Here is an 18721-nt window from a genome sequence, read left to right as displayed (position 1 = left end):
GGGCACTCATGTTTTCCTGAGGATGTCCTCGCGGGACTTCCAGGCGAAGGGGTGGGGAAACCCGTATTATCGAAACAAGATGGGCGGCCATCTTTCATTTCGATAATACGGTCGGGGACGCCCATATCTCAACATTTAGGTCAACCTTAGAGGTGATCCCGGTTTTTGACGATAATGGAAACCGAGGATGCCCATCTCAGAAACGACCAAATGCAAGCCCTTTGGTCATGGGAGAAGTCAGCATTTGTAGTGCAGTGGTCCCCCTGACATGCCAGGACACCAACTGGGCACCCTAGGGGGCACTGCAGTGGATTTCATAAATTGCTCCCAGGTGCATAGCTCCCTTACCTTGTGTGCTGAGCCCCCCAACCCCCTCACCCAAAAAAACCCACTCCCAACAACTGTACACCACTACCATAGCCCTAAGGGGTGAAGGGGGGCACCTAGATGTGGGTACAGTGGGTTTCTGGTGGGTTTTGGAGGGCTCACATTTACCTTCACAAGTGTAACGGGTGGGTAGGGATATGGGCCTGCGTCCGTTTGCCTGAAGTGCACTGCACCCACTAAAACTACTTCAGGGACCTGCATACTGCTGGCAAAAAATATTTTTTAAGTTTTTTTTTTTTTTTTTTTTTTTTTTAGGGTGGGAGGGGGTTAGTGACCACTGGGGGAGTAAGGGGAGGTCATCCCTGATTTCCTTCAGTGGTCATCTGGTCAGTTCGGGCACCTTTTTGAGGCTTGGTTACAAGAAAAAAATAGACCAAGTAAAGTCGTCCAAGTGCTTGTCCTGCCTTCGCTAACCCCCGGGGACTTTGGTCGTCCACGCGATGGAAAGCAGTTGGGGATGCCCAAAATCGGCTTTCGATTATGCTGATTTGGGCGACCCTGGGAGAAGGATGCCCATCTCCCGATTTGTGTCGAAAGATGGGCGCCGTTCTCTTTCGAAAATGAGCCCAATAGTGCATCTGGATTTTCAAAATGCATTTGACAAAATACCTCATGAAAGACTCCAGAGGAAATGAGAGTCATGGCATTGGAGGTAGTGTTCTATTGTGGATTAAAAACTGGTTAAAAGGTAGAAAATAGAGAGTAGGGTTAAATGGTCAGTATTCTCAATGAAGAAGGGTAGATAGTGATGAAACAAACTTATTCAAAGTTGTTAAATTGCAAAAGGATTGTGAAAAATTACAAGAGGACCTTAACGAGACTGGGAGACTGGGCATCCAAATGTCAGGTGATGTTTAATGTGAGCAAGTGCAAAGTGATGCATGTGGGAAAGAGGAACCCGAACTATAGCTACGTAATGCAAGGTTCCACATTAGGAGTCATCGACCAGGAAAGGGATCTAGGCGTCATCGTTGATGATATGTTGAAACCCTCTGCTCAGTGTGTGGCGGCAGTTAAGAAAACAAATAGAATGTTAGGTATTATTAGGAAAGGAATGGAAAACAAAAGCGTGAGTGGAGGAGTAGCCTAGTGGTTAGTGCAGCGGACTTTGATCCTGGGGAACTGGGTTCGATTCCCACTACAGCTCCTTGTGACTGTGGGCAAGTCACTTAACCCTCCATTGCCCCAGGTACAAAATAAGTACCTGTATATATGTAAACCGCTTTGAATGAAGTTGCAAAATACCACAGAAAGGCGGTATGTCAAATCCCATTTCCCTTCCCCCCCTTTCCCTTTTTTGTATTGCTCCGTGGTGTGACCGCACCTTGAATATTGTGTGCAGTTCTGGTCACTGCATCTCATAAAAGATATAGTGGAATTAGAAAAGGTATAGAGAAGGACGACAAAAATAATAAATGGGATGGGACAACTTCCCTATGAGGAAAGGCTAAAGTGGCTAGGGCTCTTCAGCTTGGAGAAAAGACGGCTGAGGGGAGATATGATAGAGGTCTATAAAATAATGAATGAGAGTGGTGTGGGTACACGAGTCGCTTGTTTACTCTCCAAAAATACTATGACTAGGGGGCACGCAATGAAGCTACAAAGTAGTAAATTTAAAACAAATCGGAGAAACTGTTTCTTCACTCAACGTGTAATTAAACTCTGGAACTCGTTGCCAGAGAATGTAGTAAAAGCAGTTAGCTTAGCAGAGTTTTAAAAAGGTTTGGATAGCTTCCTAAAAGAAAAGTCCATAGACCATTATTAAAATGGACTTAGGGAAAATCCACTGCTTATTTCTAGAATATAACAAAATATTTAAACACACATGAATACAAGTGTATTGCTTCTTCAGCTTATTGAGAGTGGAGTAGTCTCATATATAACACACGATAAAGATTATTTGATTTTTCACCCAATGACTGGGTGTATTATCTGTGTGTATTGTCTAATCATTGACTTAACCTCCACCACCCTTTGCTAATCTTATATATGAAAATATATTTCTGTTTATCAATATGCTATCATCTAATTTTATGCAGCACTTAGCTTGAACAAGTTGGTGCTCTTAAAACCCCGACAGGTCCCCGTTTCGTGGCTACTTTTTCAAGGGGGAGTCACCAGTTCAAGTAACTGTCTCAAGTGCAACTGCAGCATTACTCTGTCTCTCTCAAAATGGCCACGGCCATTTTGAGAGAGACAGAGTAATGCTGCAGTTGCACTTGAGACAGTTACTTGAACTGGTGACTCCCCCTTGAAAAAGTAGCCACGAAACGGGGACCTGTCGGGGTTTTAAGAGCACCAACTTGTTCAAGCTAAGTGCTGCATAAAATTAGATGATAGCATATTGATAAACAGAAATATATTTTCATATATAAGATTAGCAAAGGGTGGTGGAGGTTAAGTCAATGATTAGACAATACACACAGATAATACACCCAGTCATTGGGTGAAAAATCAAATAATCTTTATCGTGTGTTATATATGAGACTACTCCACTCTCAATAAGCTGAAGAAGCAATACACTTGTATTCATGTGTGTTTAAATATTTTGTTATATTTTGATGCTCGACAGAGCACAGGCACAATTGTTTATTTCTAGAATAAGCAGCATAAAATGTATTGTTTTGGGATCCTGCCAGGTACTTGTAACCTGGATTGGCCACTGTTGGAAACAGGATGCTGGGCTTGATGGACCTTCGGTCTGTCCCAGAACGGCAGTACTTATGTACTTATGCATCCAGTATTCTACATGTATGTAATGCAAAAAGCTTATTTTTACATGAGCTTTAGCACTAAGAAATAGTAAAGGGTCATAAGCAATCTTGCTTTTGTATGTGAATAGATAATAGCTTAAACAAGTGCAAGAGATGGGCAGAGTGCCATAGGAAGGACAACTAATTATTGTCATGGCAGAAAGAATCATAAGGAGGAACATTACAATGAGTCATAGAAGAGCTGTACAGAGTGGTAAAAGGGTCACTGGGATGAAGCAAGGCACAAATCAGGAGGAGAAAATCGCAGTGAAGCAACAGAAAGAGAATAGAAGTAGAAGAGGATAAAATTGTCATGGAACATATGCATGTTTGTGTGTGGGGGAAGCCAGTGATCTGCAGAGGAATTGCTTATCATTTTTGTAGCGCTACTAGGTATACACAATGCTGTGCACAGTCATGTAAGAGGCAATCCCTGCTCAACAGAGCTCACAATCTATTCAAGACCGTCAAATAGGACAAATAAGAGATGAGATTTCATTTGGTAGGAGGTAAAGCAGATGAGAAATAACTGACTGTAAGTCTCAGGAGTATGTTTAACTTTTGATAAATTTGTAATGTGTGAGGGATGATGCATTGACTGAATTTTGTAAGTCTGGGACACTGTTGTACAAGACTGTGCTGAGACACCTAATTTGGCACACACCTGGTGACTGTTTGGAACCCTTTGGCATGTTATTTTGCTTTAGAACCATGACTTAGTGCACCTCCTGGCATGTGACTCTTTAGGAATGTCTTACTTGTGACTTCAGCTGTAAAAGTTGCCTTTTATGTTCATTTCTCTGAATCTCTTCTCTAAAGCAAAGCTTTTAGTGCTTGATAGACAGGCAGGGAGACCTGCCAGTCAATTGCACCTTCACTGCATTTTAATTTTTTTTACATTGCAGCATTTTAAATTTGCTGTCTCCATGGCTGTAATAAAGGTCAGTCTCATCCTGCCGCTGACAGGTGGGGTTATTTCCTGTCTTTCATTCATTGCAATTCAAACTGAAATGATTTATGTTCAAATATTTACCGGATCCTAATGGTTATAGAAACACTATGAGAAATCCAAAACTGTAGCGAGGAAAAAATTCCCTAGTGTAAATCTACAGAAAGGGAATAAATTATGATGTAGGGATCTATTCTACAATTAGATTGGGTCAAATAGTTGGCATCAATATACTCCCAGTTCCGCTCAGGGCAGATCAGTTCTCCGTAGGTATAGGGCCCAGTGCAATGGTATATGTACATGTCACAGAGAATTATTAATGAGAACTATTAATGACCAATCCAATCTTTAGAAACCATTATCTCCAGAGTGCTCTCAATGCAAGTGAACTTGTATGATTAAGGTACTTTTCTTCAAAGCAGTTTACAGTGTAGGTGTATGCTTACAAAAGGTTATTTTCTTGCTGAAGGTCACACACTGAGTTAAGCTAATGTAGTTAGGTTGTGAGCCGTTCCTGATTGGGACCTCTGATTTTCTGCCTCTGGTATTTCTTCATTTGTTTTATAAAACTGTCAATCTAACTCCCTGCACATGCACTAAAATTGAACATCATGCAGATAACATATCTATCGTTGCACATATGCCATCAGCCAATTCCCTTCATACACATCTCATAAAATATATAGATGTGCACATTCATATACACAAACGTACACCCAGCCGTTCTTCTAAACACATGTGATTTGAATTTTGGACTTAATTACCTTTCCAAGTCCACACGCAAAACAGATTTAAAGGTATAACAGCCCCTAGAGGGCTTACAGTCTAAACTGGAACCTGAGGCAGTAGAGAAATGAAGTGATTTGCTGAAGGTCAGAAGAAGTATCAATGGGGGAGAAGTGGGATTTGAACCCTGGTTTCTCTGTTTCTTGGAAGGGTTAAGTGACTTGCCCAGGGTCAGAAGGAGCTGCAGTGGAAATTGAAATTCCATAGATAGATGTGGTACTTATCTCTTAAAGTAACACAGTAGATGACAGCAGAACAAATAGCTCTTCCCAGTCTGTTATTCTGGTCTGTGTTGGCAAAGAGATATCCCAGCTGCCAGTTAGAGAAGCTATAAGAATATCACTCCTCATTTAATCAGTTTTTGTTGTCTTTCTCTCTGGTGCACTGCTATCCTGGTAGAGATCCCATACTTAATCCAGCACCCAGGTCCTTCTATCCTCTCCCCCTCATTGTCTTACCACCAAGCTTTGTAATAATTTTAAACCAATGGTGTACAACTTCAGTTCTTGATGGTCCCAATAGTCTGGTTTTTAGGATAGCCTTATAAATATGCATAAAGGAGATTTCTTGTAATTGAGGCAGTGTGCTTGTGGATATTTCTTATGCATATTTTTAGGGGAATCCTGAAAAACCCTACTGGTTTTCAGCTGTTAAGGACCGGAGTTGGACACCCCTGAAACAACTTCCAAAAGGTGCTATAATATTGACTACGAAAATTCCCATGGCTTTGCTGGATGCAACCTGGTCACCGCCAGATGGAAATGTTTTCAGAAATTAGGGAGGCTAACGAACTGGGGAACACAATAATAATAGATGATTTCAATTACTCAAGAAAATCTCAAAGGCAGAGCAGAAATAATTCAAAATACTTCACCAAATCTACTCTCTGGTTATCCTCAAATACTTAAATAAGTGGAGGGAAAAAAAAAAGACCTCAGAGGACAGAGCTACAAACATGCAGCACACAGCTGCAGTAAGTCAGGAGCTCACATTAATCATAGATCATAAAAAAATTCCACTTCTCATGATTAAGACAGAGGACCAGTCTCAGATTCAGAGTAGGCAATAAACCAACAATACTTCTTCCAGCCAACGATAAAGTCACTTAGCAGCAATTTATTATAGGAAGAAAAAAATCCACAGTACTTATCTTGTTTAGTTGCAAAGTTCATTACATGCTGTAACGTTCACATTGGGAAATAATTCCTAACTTTGCTTGCTTTTTTGGGGGGGGCGGCACCACACTGAGCAGAAGATTTCAACATGTCTACAATGACACCTAGGTTCTTTTCCTGAGAGGTGGCTCCACTACTTATCCCTGTGATTGGTAACATAGAATCTTGTTACTATTTGGGTTTCTGCCGGTTACTTGTGACCTGAATTGGCCACTGTTAGAAGCAGGATACTGGGCTAAGTGGACCATTGGTCTGATCCAGTATGGCTAGTCTTATGTTCTTAACCTAGCATTGTGTAGCAGTAATTTGGGGTATTCTTCCTTATGCACATCACTTAACCCTTCTCCATGTGAAATTTGTATCTGCCATATGGGTGTCCAGTCTTCTAGACTCCCAAAGTTGTCCCACAATTTCTCATGATCTGCAGATTTGATCATCTCACTCATTGTTTCCATTTTCAGATCATTTATAACTATGTTAAAAAGCATCAGCCCTAGGACAGAGATCCCTGTGGTACTTCAGTGTTCACCTTCCTTCATTGAAAGATTTGGTCACCTAACTCTTCTCTCTGTCTTCTGTCTTTTAACTAGTTCCCAATCCACAACAAGACATTGCCTCCTGTCCCAATGGCTTTTTAATTTCTCAGTACTATATTTCCTAAAATGCATAGCTGTGCTAGATCCTGTGATTGGTGTTTTGAATGAGGGTACTGTGACTGCAGTGCCACCTCCATCACAACTGAATGACGCACAATGTAGGAATGCAGCTTCGTTACCACCAGAAAAATTGGATACAGTGTTCCTGCCTTGCTTTAATTATCTCCTGGCATCTCCAATCCTCCCTAATCCATGTTTTAATGCCAGAAAGAGGACATTTATTGCAGTGGCAGTCTTCATCTGTCAAATCTTCTCCAATTTTGGCAGGAAGCTGCTTGCAAGCACCCAAAGAAAGGGGCTGATAATTGTTTACTGACTCACACTGTTAATGGTTGGGTTGGTGGAAGTTTGTTATAAAGGAGTGGGAGCTGTGGAGAGAAGGCCAAAAGATTGTATAATTTCCTGTGGTGCTTTTGCGCACTTTCTAAACAATTTGTTTCCTGGTTTGAGACTTTTAACCTTTGGGGGGGGGGGGGGGGGGAGACATACAGAGGGGAAGTATCAGTTAAAATTAGATTCATTTGAAATACTTTCCCACTGAGTTTTTATTAATAAAGTTAAGTACTTGGGAATTTGTGTGATTGCAGAGGATGGAAGTTAGCGAAATGTGGTATTGACTATTGATCGTAGGGACCTGCAACTGGCACTTCCATGGAGTCATATTTTAGCTGTCAACCTCAGTGTTAGTCCTGAAAATTATTATTATTATTATTAGCATTTGTATAGCGCTACCAGACGCACGCAGTGCTGAACACCTGATACAGAGAGACAATGTTGTTGAACAGTGTCTGAATTATTTTGGTAAGAAAGTTAAGGCTTTCTAGCAGACAGGAACAGTTCATTGTAGAATGGCTAAGCAGAATGCTAGTTTATCATGCTAAGTTTACGCCAGAAAGTGATACTTGATTGCTCTAGCATATCATAATATCATTCAGCCAGATATGCATCATGTGCTGTTAAGAGAGAGAAATGTGTTTGTCTATTACAGATCTTTTTAATTCAGTCTGAAAGAATTATAATTTGTGCTGGGAAATCCTTGACCCTAAGAAATGAAGAGATCACTAACTATTTTTTGACCGATTGCTGATCTTAACTGATAAAATGGTATTTGATGAAAACTATCTGATATTGGATTAACTCTGTGATTAAGGACAGCCAGTCTTACTATTAGATGGATTTGTATTTTAGATTTAGTTACTCGTCTTTCTAAATCTAAACACAAGGCAAGTTACAATTTGGCCACTTTAGTTATTTTTGTGCTTAAGAGGGCTTACTAATGAAAAGTCACCTGAGGTCTTAGGAAGCAGCAGTGAGAGAGGCAGGATTTGAACCTTGACTTCCTTGGTTTTCAGCCTTCTGCCCTGGCTACTCTTTGCAAGGTATCCAGTGATGAATCTGCCTCATTTGCTGTCCAATTATCAGTTGGTATGGCCCAGGGCTCCATCCTGGGTCCTTTTGTTGTCTTCTACTATCCTTGTTTTGTTTGGCATCTTCATATTCTTTCAGTACTATTTTTATGCCAATGACATACCACTTTACCTCTGCACGTTCTACCTAGAATTCATTCCCAAATCTGAATTTATTTCTCCAACATTGTTGCCTTACTGTCCTTCACCACTTAAATTTGGCCATGACCAAACTTCTTTCCTCCCAAACCCACTTCCCTGATTTCTCCATGTTTATCACTGTCATTCTCTTAGTGCCCTCAGCATGCAACTTTGGGCTCGACTTTAAGTTCCCTGTTATATCTACACATATTCAAAGCACTGCTAAAATGTGTCATTTTTTTCTGTATAACATCATCAAAATCCATCCATTTCTTTATGAATACGCTGCCAAAACCTTTATCCACTTTCATTATCTCCTTGTTAGATTAATTCAACCTCCCACTAACCATTTATCTACATGCCAGTTTATTATAAACTTGACAGCCCATCTTATCTTTCTCCACTGTTACAACCAGGTAACCTTACTTCAGAAATAACTACTACATTGGCTTTCCATCTGCTTAAGCACAGAATTCAAGCTTCTACTGCTGTCTTATAAGTGTCTTCACTCTTTGGCTCATCATTCACCTATCCTCTTATTTTCCCAACACCCCTCCTGATTCCTGATAGCTTGTTCTCTCATCTGTACTTTTTTTTTCTGCACTCCCAACTCTCAACTCTTATCTGTGTTCTTTCCACCTTGCTGCACCTTATGCCTGGAACAACCATATTCAAGTGACATCCAAAAACTCACCTTCAGGCTTATTTTCAAAAGAGAAGGGCACCTATCTTTTGACACAAATTGCAAGATGGGCGTCCTTCTCACAAGGTGGCCCAAATCGGCATAATCGAAAGCCGATTTTGGGCATCCTTAACTGCTTTCCATCGCGGGGATGACCTAAGTTCCCGGGGGCGTGTCGGAAGGCGTAGCGACGGCGGGACTGGGGCGTGCCTAACACATGGGCATCTTCGACCGATGATGGAAAAAAGAAGGGTGTCCCTGACGAAAGCTTGGATGACTTTACCTGGTCCTTTTTTTCTTACGACCAAGCCACAAAAATGTGCCCTAAATGACCAGATGACCACCGGAGGGAATCGGGGATGTCCTCCCCTTACTCCCCCAGTGGTCACTAACCCCCTTCCACCCTCAAAAATTTTAAAAAATATTTTTTTCTAGCCTCTATGCCAGCCTCAAATATCATACCCAGTTCCATGACAGCAGTATGCAGGTCCCTGGAGCAGTTTCAGTGTGTGCACTTCAGACAGGCGGACCCAGACCCATCCCCCCTACCTGTTACACTTGTGGTGGTAAATGTGAGCCCTCCAAAACCCACCAGAAACCCACTGTACCCACATGTAGGTGCCCCCCTTCACCCATAAGGACTATGGTAGTGGTGTACAGTTGTGGGGAGTGGGGTTTGGGGGGGGCTCAGCACACAAGGTAAGGGAGCTATGCACCTGGGATTAATTTCTGAAATCCACTGCAGTGCCCCCTAGGGTGCCTGGTTGGTGTCCTGGCATGTCAGGGGGACCAGTGCACTACGAATGCTGGCTCCTCCCATGACCAAAGGGCTTGTATTTGGTTGTTTCTGAGATGGGCATCCTCAGTTTCCATTACGGCTGAAAATCGTGGACAACCATCTCTAAGGTCGACCTAAATTTCACAATTTTGGGTGTCCCTGACCGTATTATCGAAACGACCCAACCGTATTATCCGAAACGAAAGGTGGACGCCCATCTTGTTTCGATAATATGGGTTTCCCCGCCCCTTCGCCGGGACATCCTACGAGAATGTCCTCAGGAAAACTTGGGCGCCCCTTTCGATTATGCCCCTTCTTGTGTGGTTGTTCTGAAGTCTTAAACATTGATCTTTCTGGGTCTTAACCTTCTCAATTTTAATCATGTTCACAATAATAGTTTGTCTGAGTTCTATGTTGACTAGGTTGTAAGCTTACAAATCTTATATATTACTTCATATATCTATAGTAGTAGTAGTAATAATAGTTTTTTTCACTCCTACAGGGGCTGTGATTGGAGACGGACAATCGGCAGTAGCCAGCAACATTGCCAACACAACTTACCGACTTCAGTGGTGGGAGTTCACAAAATTTGATCTTCCAGAGATCAGCAATGGTAAGATGAAATGGAGACACACACATTTGATCAAGTTTTCCGTCACCAGAATGATTAGTCAGTGAATCTTTTCATTCTTTATCCTGTAGCTGTTTATGCCTCGAGACATCACACCAGACTTTTGGATAACTTTCCAAGGACCTGCAGGGTAAAGGTCAAGGAGCCACTGAAATTCTTTAACAGTCATACCATGCATCTGCTTTGTGTCAGGGCCCATATCCAGCACATGATTGATTCTCCGTTTATGTCTGACTTACTGTGTTTGACGTTTTTTGTTTTTTTTTAATTATTATTTCTTGTGCCTTGCAAATCCCTCCAACTCCTTTATGGATTTCTACTTAGTTGGAACTGGAGCCAAGATCTGGTGTCACGAGACTTCATTTACAGCTACCTAAGGATTTTCCCCTTTTCTAATTGGCCTTCCAACTCAGCCAGGGAATGGACTGGAAATAAAATTGTTGGGTGAAGAATGTTAGGCTTTTGGTTCCAACTTAAAATTATGGGTGTGAGGTGGCATCATTGGTTGATGTTAATATGCTGGTTGGAGGAATACTTTTATTGATTTTATTTATCTACATAATTTGCTTAACCACACTTTGGGCAAATACTGTAGCCTATCAAGGTGGTTTACAATAAAATAGTAAATAATCATATAACTGTATTCATTTTTTTTAAATTTACCTGCTTGATATTAGAGCACTGTGTGGTATTCATTAACATTCATTTTGTTTTTGCTGTAATTGCTGGGATGCTCTTTATAAGTGGAATATTAAATTAAATCAAGTTAAAATCCAATCATCATGTGATGGCTCATCCCAGGATCAATGAATGCCCTTGCTGATGCAGGAATTGAATTTGTTTTCTGCATGGCAATATGTAGCAATGCCTTTGAGACATTAGGCAGGCCCACTATGCTTTAAGTTCTTAAAGCACCTTCTCTGTTCCAGGGGAAAGAGTCAGACATATCAGCAGAATAAAATACGAATGTGTGTAAGGTTTTATTTCACAGTGACTGCCGGGAAATATGCAGAAAGAATTTAAAGAGTAACAGCTTGGAAGTGTTACTCTGCATGAATTGCTGCAATACATTGTTCACTCATTTCTAGCAGAGCGCTGAAGAAAGGGAACAGTGACTCTGTGAGTGCTTTTAGGATCAGGAATTGCAGTGTTGTAGTGAGATTGCCAAGAGCTATACTTTTCTCTTGTGGCCTGGTAGTTCCTCTTTTCTCCTCCCACTTTGAGCTCAGTTGGCATTGGTGCTGTGTGTCCTGGCACCATGAGTCTTCATTTGTAACTACTCAAAGATTGTTTCCCGAATTTTAATAGATTCCCTTTGCTTCCCTTTGTTGTTCCTAGCCTGGTCATTTATCAACACAATTGCCCTGAGGCTGGAAGTTGTGCATCAAGGGTTCTTTTGGAGCCCAATATTATGGGCTGTAAGTGGCCCACCCTGAAAGCTTCGCAGTAGAACTGGCTCAGCACACGGCTCTACTGCAAAATTATCTCTCAAAAACTAGCGCAGCATGCTATAAGAAAAATTCCCTTTTATGGTAGACCTGTCCTGCCTTGATGCACCCCAGGATGTACCGCTCAGATAGGCACCACCGTTTTGAAAATAATGATGCCAAGGCAGGAGTGAATGGGTATTGCTCCTGCATCGTTTAAAGGTAAAGATCTGGTGGAGCCAGGACACGTGGTTAAAGGGTCCCCATTAGACACCAAGGACCCCTTTGTTTTTTATTGGTCAGTTAGGTCAGGCAAGTGAGGATGGGAGGGAGGGAAGGGTGCCACTAGACACCAGGACAAATTTTTTTTTAAGTCAGGAGGGGGGAATCCTGGGGCTGATTTTGTTGGGGTGGGGGGAGAGAGCTGGAGGGACTTTAATTTTAGATTTTGGTGGAGCAGAGGGGAAGGAGATGGGGCTGATGCTGACCATAGGGGCTTAACCCACTTTAGACCTGGCAGTAGGTTTCTAGCATTCTGCCCCTGTGGTAGATATCTGTGTACAGCCATGCACTGCTGTATGGTATTTATTTATTTGGATTTTGCTCACACCTTTTTCAGTAGTAGCTCAATGTGAGTTACATTCAGGTACACTGGATATTTCTCTGTCCCAGGAGGGCTCACAATCTAAGTTTGTACCTGAGGCAATGGAGGGTTAGGTGATTTGCCCAAGAACACAAGGAGCAGCAATGGGATTTGAACTGGCCACCTCTGGATTTCAAGACAGGTGCTCTAACCACTAGGCCACTCCTAGTGGTTAGAGCACCGGTAGCTAATAAACTCTTTAGCATGAATTTTAATGTGCTGTGCACCAGTGTCTTCCATCGGAGTGAACCTCAGCATAGAAACCCTTTTAACATGCAGTGGCTTTCAACCAGCACTGCTTCGCAGCCTATCCAGGTACCAAAGTCCTGAAGTAGGCATCTAACCAGAGACCTTCCACACGGCAATACATAGCACTGCTGCTTAGTTACCAGGCCAGCTCTTTGAGCTTTTTGCACAACTCCACCAAGAAAGAGCAGCTCCCAAAGTAGATCCTGCTGTAGTGTGTTTGTAATATGGGCACTTCCATCAGGGTCAGACTGCCAGGCAGACCATTGCTACCCAGATACTAGGAGAACAGCTGGAGAAATGAGTTTAGCTCACTGAAAGGGCAGGTCGGATTAGCAGAAATGTCAAATTAATGAATTGTACAAACAATAACAGGCTGTCAACATGGGTAGAAGAATTGTTTTTCATCACTGAGAAAGATATGTGATGAGATCATCTCTTGCCCCATTACAAAAACAAACAAAATCTACCTTTCCAGGCATTATATGTTTAATTTTGTGGTTTTGTTTGCACTCTACCCCATACATAGCTATTGTCTATTGGACGCAAATCTTGGGCAGTTTGCATTTTCTTCACCACTTTTAGAATAATTAAACTGGCTCTTTCACCCTTTCCTCCTCTTTCCTCGTGCAGATGTGCACAAAATATCACAAGGACCTGTCTGGTGTTGTGCAATATATTTCTATCTCTTTTCCACAGCATTTATTAACTGCAATTGAATTTGCTATAAGAATGTGTTAATAGGATTAGTGAAATTAAATTTGTCATACAGTTAAACCAGTATCTTCTACTTATCCAGCCTGTTTGCAGTATTTCTTATGAAAATATGGCACAGAATAAGCTACAGGACTGAACCCTGAGATGCTCTGCTGATGATCCCTCTTTCCTTTGTGTGAATTCTTTTTTACTTTTATTCTCTAGGGTTTATCTCTCATTTGGTTTCTAACCCACTCAGATATCTTGTGGCCCTTCCTAGGCTGCTCAGTTTATTTAGGAGTCTCCTATAAGCTTTTACTGAAACTTAATACCACGCCCACTCTTTTTTCCAATCTAATTGTTTGGTCACTAGTTAAAAGAAAGTGATCAAATTGGCATTGAAAACAGTAAAGCCTTTTCCTGTTTGTGTATTTCTTTATTGTTTTGCTTGGGAGTGGAGGAGTAGCCTAGTGGTTAGTGCAGTGGACTTTGATCCTGGGGAACTGAGTTCAATTCCCACTGCAGCTCCTTGTGACTCTGGGCAAGTCACTTAACCCTCCATTGTCCCTGGTACAAAATAAGTACCTGAATATATGTAAACCGCTTTGAATGTAGTTGCAAAAACCTCAGAAAGGTGGTATATCAAGTCCCATTTCCCTTCCCTTATTCATTTGCTGAAATGTAATCATGTGGTTAAAAAGAGCAGCAGTGAATGAGGAAGATAATGTACGGTTCTCACATCCATCTGCTCTCCTTGTCTCTGGTTCTCTTACAAAGCATTTCATCTTGGCTTCTCTATTTCATTTAATAGCAGACAGGATTCTAACTGGGATTTCTTCAAGCTGGAAGGATCTTGGGGTAACAAATTCAATTAAAAATCCCCCAATCTCTTGTTCCAGTCTGTTCTGTGTGAGCATTTTGGCATTGCCATGAAGGATCTGCTAATGACAAACCTGGTTGCAAAATTTATGGTCAGTGCCAGTGGTTATGGGAGAGGATTGACTTTTGTGGAAGGGTGAGTGTCTGTATCAGGATGTAATGACCTGTAGAAGCAGCTTGGTTCAAGGTAAGGATGTTGTTGAACATGACAGTGCATATTAAGCTGAAGATTAAAGAAGCTTGTGGCATTACAGCTGGAAGCTGGAGAGAAGCTCTTCTGTGGGGTTCTGGCAGGCATTTTAAATACATAATATGAATTTATTTGGTGGTTTATCTTAGAGGGTTTTCCTCTGTACGCACCTCTTGGAGTTGTATGATCAGAACATTTAGATTATGAAGCAAGGTTGGACCAATGTGTGCCTCGGCTGGAGTGTTTTCTACCAGACAATAAATCCAAGGAGAGAGTCTACCACACATATCACTGTTTTCTTCCTGAGATATAAGCCCTGGTTTGGGCAATCACCTGAACTGGTTACATTTTACATTCGGTATAAAGTGAATGAGCTATGGAGGGCGGCTGTAAGAGTCCAAGCCTCCCACCTTGTTGGTGGGTGTGGTTCATAATTAAAAAAAAAAAAAAAGTTTATACTGTTGTTCTTCAAGGAAGTCACTTGTTGGTGTTACTACGTTATTTGGCATTTTTGGTTGAAGAGATGTTCAATTTTTGCTGTATTGTCTGTAGTTCTTCCTTGCTGTTTTGTGCTGAATGCATCCAATAAAATATATTTTAAATAAAGGCACTACAGGTAGCTTAAAATGAAGAAGAAGAAAAAAAAGGTGAAATGAGGCAAATGGGTAAACCTGAAGAAAGCTGAGAGATTCAACAGTCTTGAGGCAGGGACCTTCCGTACCTCTTAAGTCCTATGGCCCTTCAGATGCTTCCTTAGTGGAAGAGCAGAGGAGGGAGGGGAGTTAACCTTTATTTTCTCTCCCCTCTGAACTAGTTATGCCTGTATACTTTACACAACTAACTTCTACTGTTTACTGTTTCTATAGGGCTAGCAGATACATGCAGCTAACCATGCCCATACTGGGATTTTTTTGTGTCCTCACAGCCTCAGTGAATGTGCTGGTGCAGAACTGCAAGATCTACAATGATGCCAGCTGTGATATCTCTGCTGATGGACAGCTCCTGGCCGCTTTCATTCCCAGCAGCCAGCGAGGCTTCCCAGATGAAGGCATCCTGGCAGTGTACTCGCTGGCGCCACACAACCTAGGCGAGATCCTCTACACAAAACGATTCGGTAAGGAAGCAGCAGAACTGGGGTATAACCACTGAAGCTCACACTGTTGGAGTTCTGGCTGGTCCTAACAAGCTCCACTTCACAAAACTATTGCAGTAAATGATTTTCAGAAAGGACTAGTATCAATTCTGCTTCTCAGATATTAGCTGATGTTTTTTCCCCCTCTCCTCAGGTCCCAATGCCATTTCAGTGAGCCTGTCTCCCATGGGCCGATATGTGATGGTTGGTTTGGCCTCCCGCAGAATCCTGTTGCACCCCTCCACTGAGCACATGGTGGCTCAGGTTTTTCGGCTGCAGCAGCCTCACGGTGGGGAGACCTCTATGAGGGTGAGTCTGCTTAGGTGGCAGAGTGTGTTTTCTTCATATCTTAAGTCATGTCTGTTCACAGAATCTTAAACAGTTGGAAGAGGACCTTGAGTGATCATGTAGAATCATCGATAGATGAAAATGACCTCAAAGATCATTTCATCAAATGACTAGAAGGGTCTTTGAATGCCACCAAAAATCATAGATGGTGCTTAGAAGGAGACTCCAGGTAGTCATCATCTATCATTTAAAGGACTGGAATGGGCCTCAGACAATGTCTACAACCCATGTACAGGGCTGAAGGGAACCGCAGAAGGGCATCTTTTTGTATGTGGGTATCTCAGTTTAGGTCGCATGCTTTTTCAGTAATTACTTCACAATTGTGGAATAGTCTTTCTTCAGTTTTACCTCTGGAAAAAGATTACATGCAGTTTAAGCAACTGCTGAAAGCGTATTTATTTGATATGACTTTTAAATGAAGAGTTTGGGATTGCCTGTGTAATTTTAATTTAGGAAATGATACTGAAGAGTTGTGTTTTTTTTACACCGCGATGCATACTTTACATAATCTGCAGTATGAAAACATAGTTCTAAATCAATATTCCATTATCAGGGTAATTTTTAAAGGTTGCCTAACTCGTGTGGTAGATATGCACATAAGTTGCATAAATTTTCCGTTTAAAAATAACTTCACATATGTTCTCTGTGTGTGTGTTTGGGGAGGGGGGCGGTCTTTTAGTAAGTACTGCTTTCCTTGATTATTTTACGAGAGAAAGTAGTCTCTGGATAGAGCAGCAGGTATGTGGTGTTCTGGAGGATTTCCGTTTGATTCAGTCAGATCATATGCATAGAGGGCTGGATTCAGTAAATGGTGCTGAAAAATCCACACTCAGCGCTATTACTTATTTATTTATTACATTTTTAGCCCCGCAGTTTCCCACACATTGCAGGCTCAATGCGGCTTAGCGCTCCAAGGGAGGACTTACACCAACTGAAACCTGGTGTAAATCCTGGCACGTGAGTTCGGCGTAGATCCCCCAACTTCTGTAAACTGCATGTAATTTTTTGGAAAGCCCCTGACCTGTCCATGCCCCCCCATGGTCACACCCCTTTTGGGTTTCACGCAAGAGGGTTTAGGCGTGATTCTTTATAGAATTGCACATAAGCAGTTGCTTGCGCAACTCCAAATCGGTTCCAGTTAACGCCAATAATTGATAGCAGCCAATTGTTGAGTGTTAGCGGCTCATTAATTTAGGGCCTCTTTTATCAAGCCAAGCTAGCGGCTACCTGTGTAGTAATGCAGACAAAGCCCATTCACTTTGAATGGGCTCCGTCAGCATTGCTGAGTGGGAACTGCTAGGGCGACTTGATAAGAGGCCCTTAGTTGCACACACAACTCAGGAATGTGCCAAAATTTAGACGACCTTTATAGAAGCCAGGGAATAGTGGGGGTTTTAATTAGTGCTGTACAGAGCAGCATATTTTACTATTCAGCCGAATACAAATAATGAAAAATGTTATTCGGCCAAATAAAAATAATGGGTATTGAGCTTTAACATAAATAATAAAAGAAGCAACGTGAAATCAGAGATCAAGTGTTTATTTAAGTAGGATTTAGTACGGTAGAGCAACAGATTCATTGTAGTTGAACTTAAATCACTGTTTGGTCAAATACGAATGATGTATTTGGGGCACTGTGTGGGGCCAGGCGGAATTGAATACCAACATTTAGTACAGCCCTAGTTTTAATAGATTCTGCTTCAGAAAATTAAAGAAATTCCTGTTTTCAAAAGCGCAAGGATGCAACTATTAATTAAATCATCAAAAACAGGAGAAAAAGGTCTCAGTGAAAAAAAATTAAAAACCCAGGATCTTAGACAACTCTTCCCTGGGAAAAATCACCGTCGCAAACAGGTCCTAAAAAAGCTCCGCTAAAGCGCATAAAAATACCCTAAGATGTATAAAGATATCTGAAAACACACTGTGATCTTTTACTACAAGCTATCACTTAATTTTCAGAGTTCAAATATCTTCATAGTTGTGTTTACGTTCGACTCATCCACTGTGTCAATCAGCTAGAAAGTTCTCAAAAAATATACTTAGCTTCTCATGTCATCAGAACTGCTGGAAACTTCCCATGTTAGCAAATGCTCTCTCTTTCAAATAAGTGGATTCTCTCATCTGCAGATGCTGTTCCATTCAAATAGGCAGAAAAGTATTCTTCTATCAGCACAGTATTCCTGTCAAGAGCCCCCTATCAGACTGCCCCTATCGGACTGACTGTTCACTTGTCCTTTAGATTGTAAGCTCTTTGAGTAGGGACTGCCCTTCTATGTTAAATTGTACAGCGCTGCGTAACCCTAGTAGCGCTTTAGAAATGTTAAGTTGTAGTAGTGTTTCGCCTAACCAGCTGCTTTAAGGGAATATTCTGCATAAAAGTGATAGTGAAAATTGTAGAGAAGGTCTCACGCAGAAAAACATTTAAAGTTCACTTACTGCTGTCTTGCGATCTATTAATGGTCACCGAATGGTACTACCTGGACCTTGATTTGGCCAGTTAGAAACTACACATCACAATGCATTTTTCTTTATTGCCCCGCATTTTTCTTTATTGCCCCACATTTTTGGAATTCCATACCATTAACTGTTTGTAGCGAATGTAATTACATTTTTTTTAAAAATACTACTAAAGACATGGTTTATTTCAAAAGGCATACACTAGTGAGTGAGGTGGCTTCGTCGGGTGCGGGCACTTAGAAGATAGCTTGTGTTATAGGTATGTACAGTTTTATGTAAGTTTCGTGTGTATATGCTTTTTCTTTTCTATCATTTATTGTATTTCTTTTCCTATGCGTTTTGTTTTTATTTTGCAATCC

At 41.4% G+C, this 18721-nt stretch overlaps 1 protein-coding gene across 3 annotated transcripts in view; it reads left to right on the top strand.

Moving 5' to 3' along the window:
- The window catches only part of AMBRA1 (autophagy and beclin 1 regulator 1), a 285612-nt gene that overhangs the window by 227549 nt on the left and 39342 nt on the right, over positions 1–18721 (top strand). For all 3 annotated transcript variants that reach the window (XM_030200863.1, XM_030200861.1, XM_030200862.1), the window contains 3 exons: positions 10216–10326; positions 15351–15539; positions 15712–15866. In XM_030200863.1, the coding sequence (XP_030056723.1) occupies positions 10216–10326; positions 15351–15539; positions 15712–15866 (455 nt within the window). The remainder of the gene's footprint in view (positions 1–10215; positions 10327–15350; positions 15540–15711; positions 15867–18721) is intronic.

This window comes from Microcaecilia unicolor, chromosome 4, assembly GCF_901765095.1.
Source record: "Microcaecilia unicolor chromosome 4, aMicUni1.1, whole genome shotgun sequence".
In the NCBI taxonomy this organism is placed as follows: Eukaryota; Metazoa; Chordata; class Amphibia; order Gymnophiona; family Siphonopidae; genus Microcaecilia; species Microcaecilia unicolor.
This window is presented reverse-complemented; position numbering and strand designations above follow the sequence as displayed.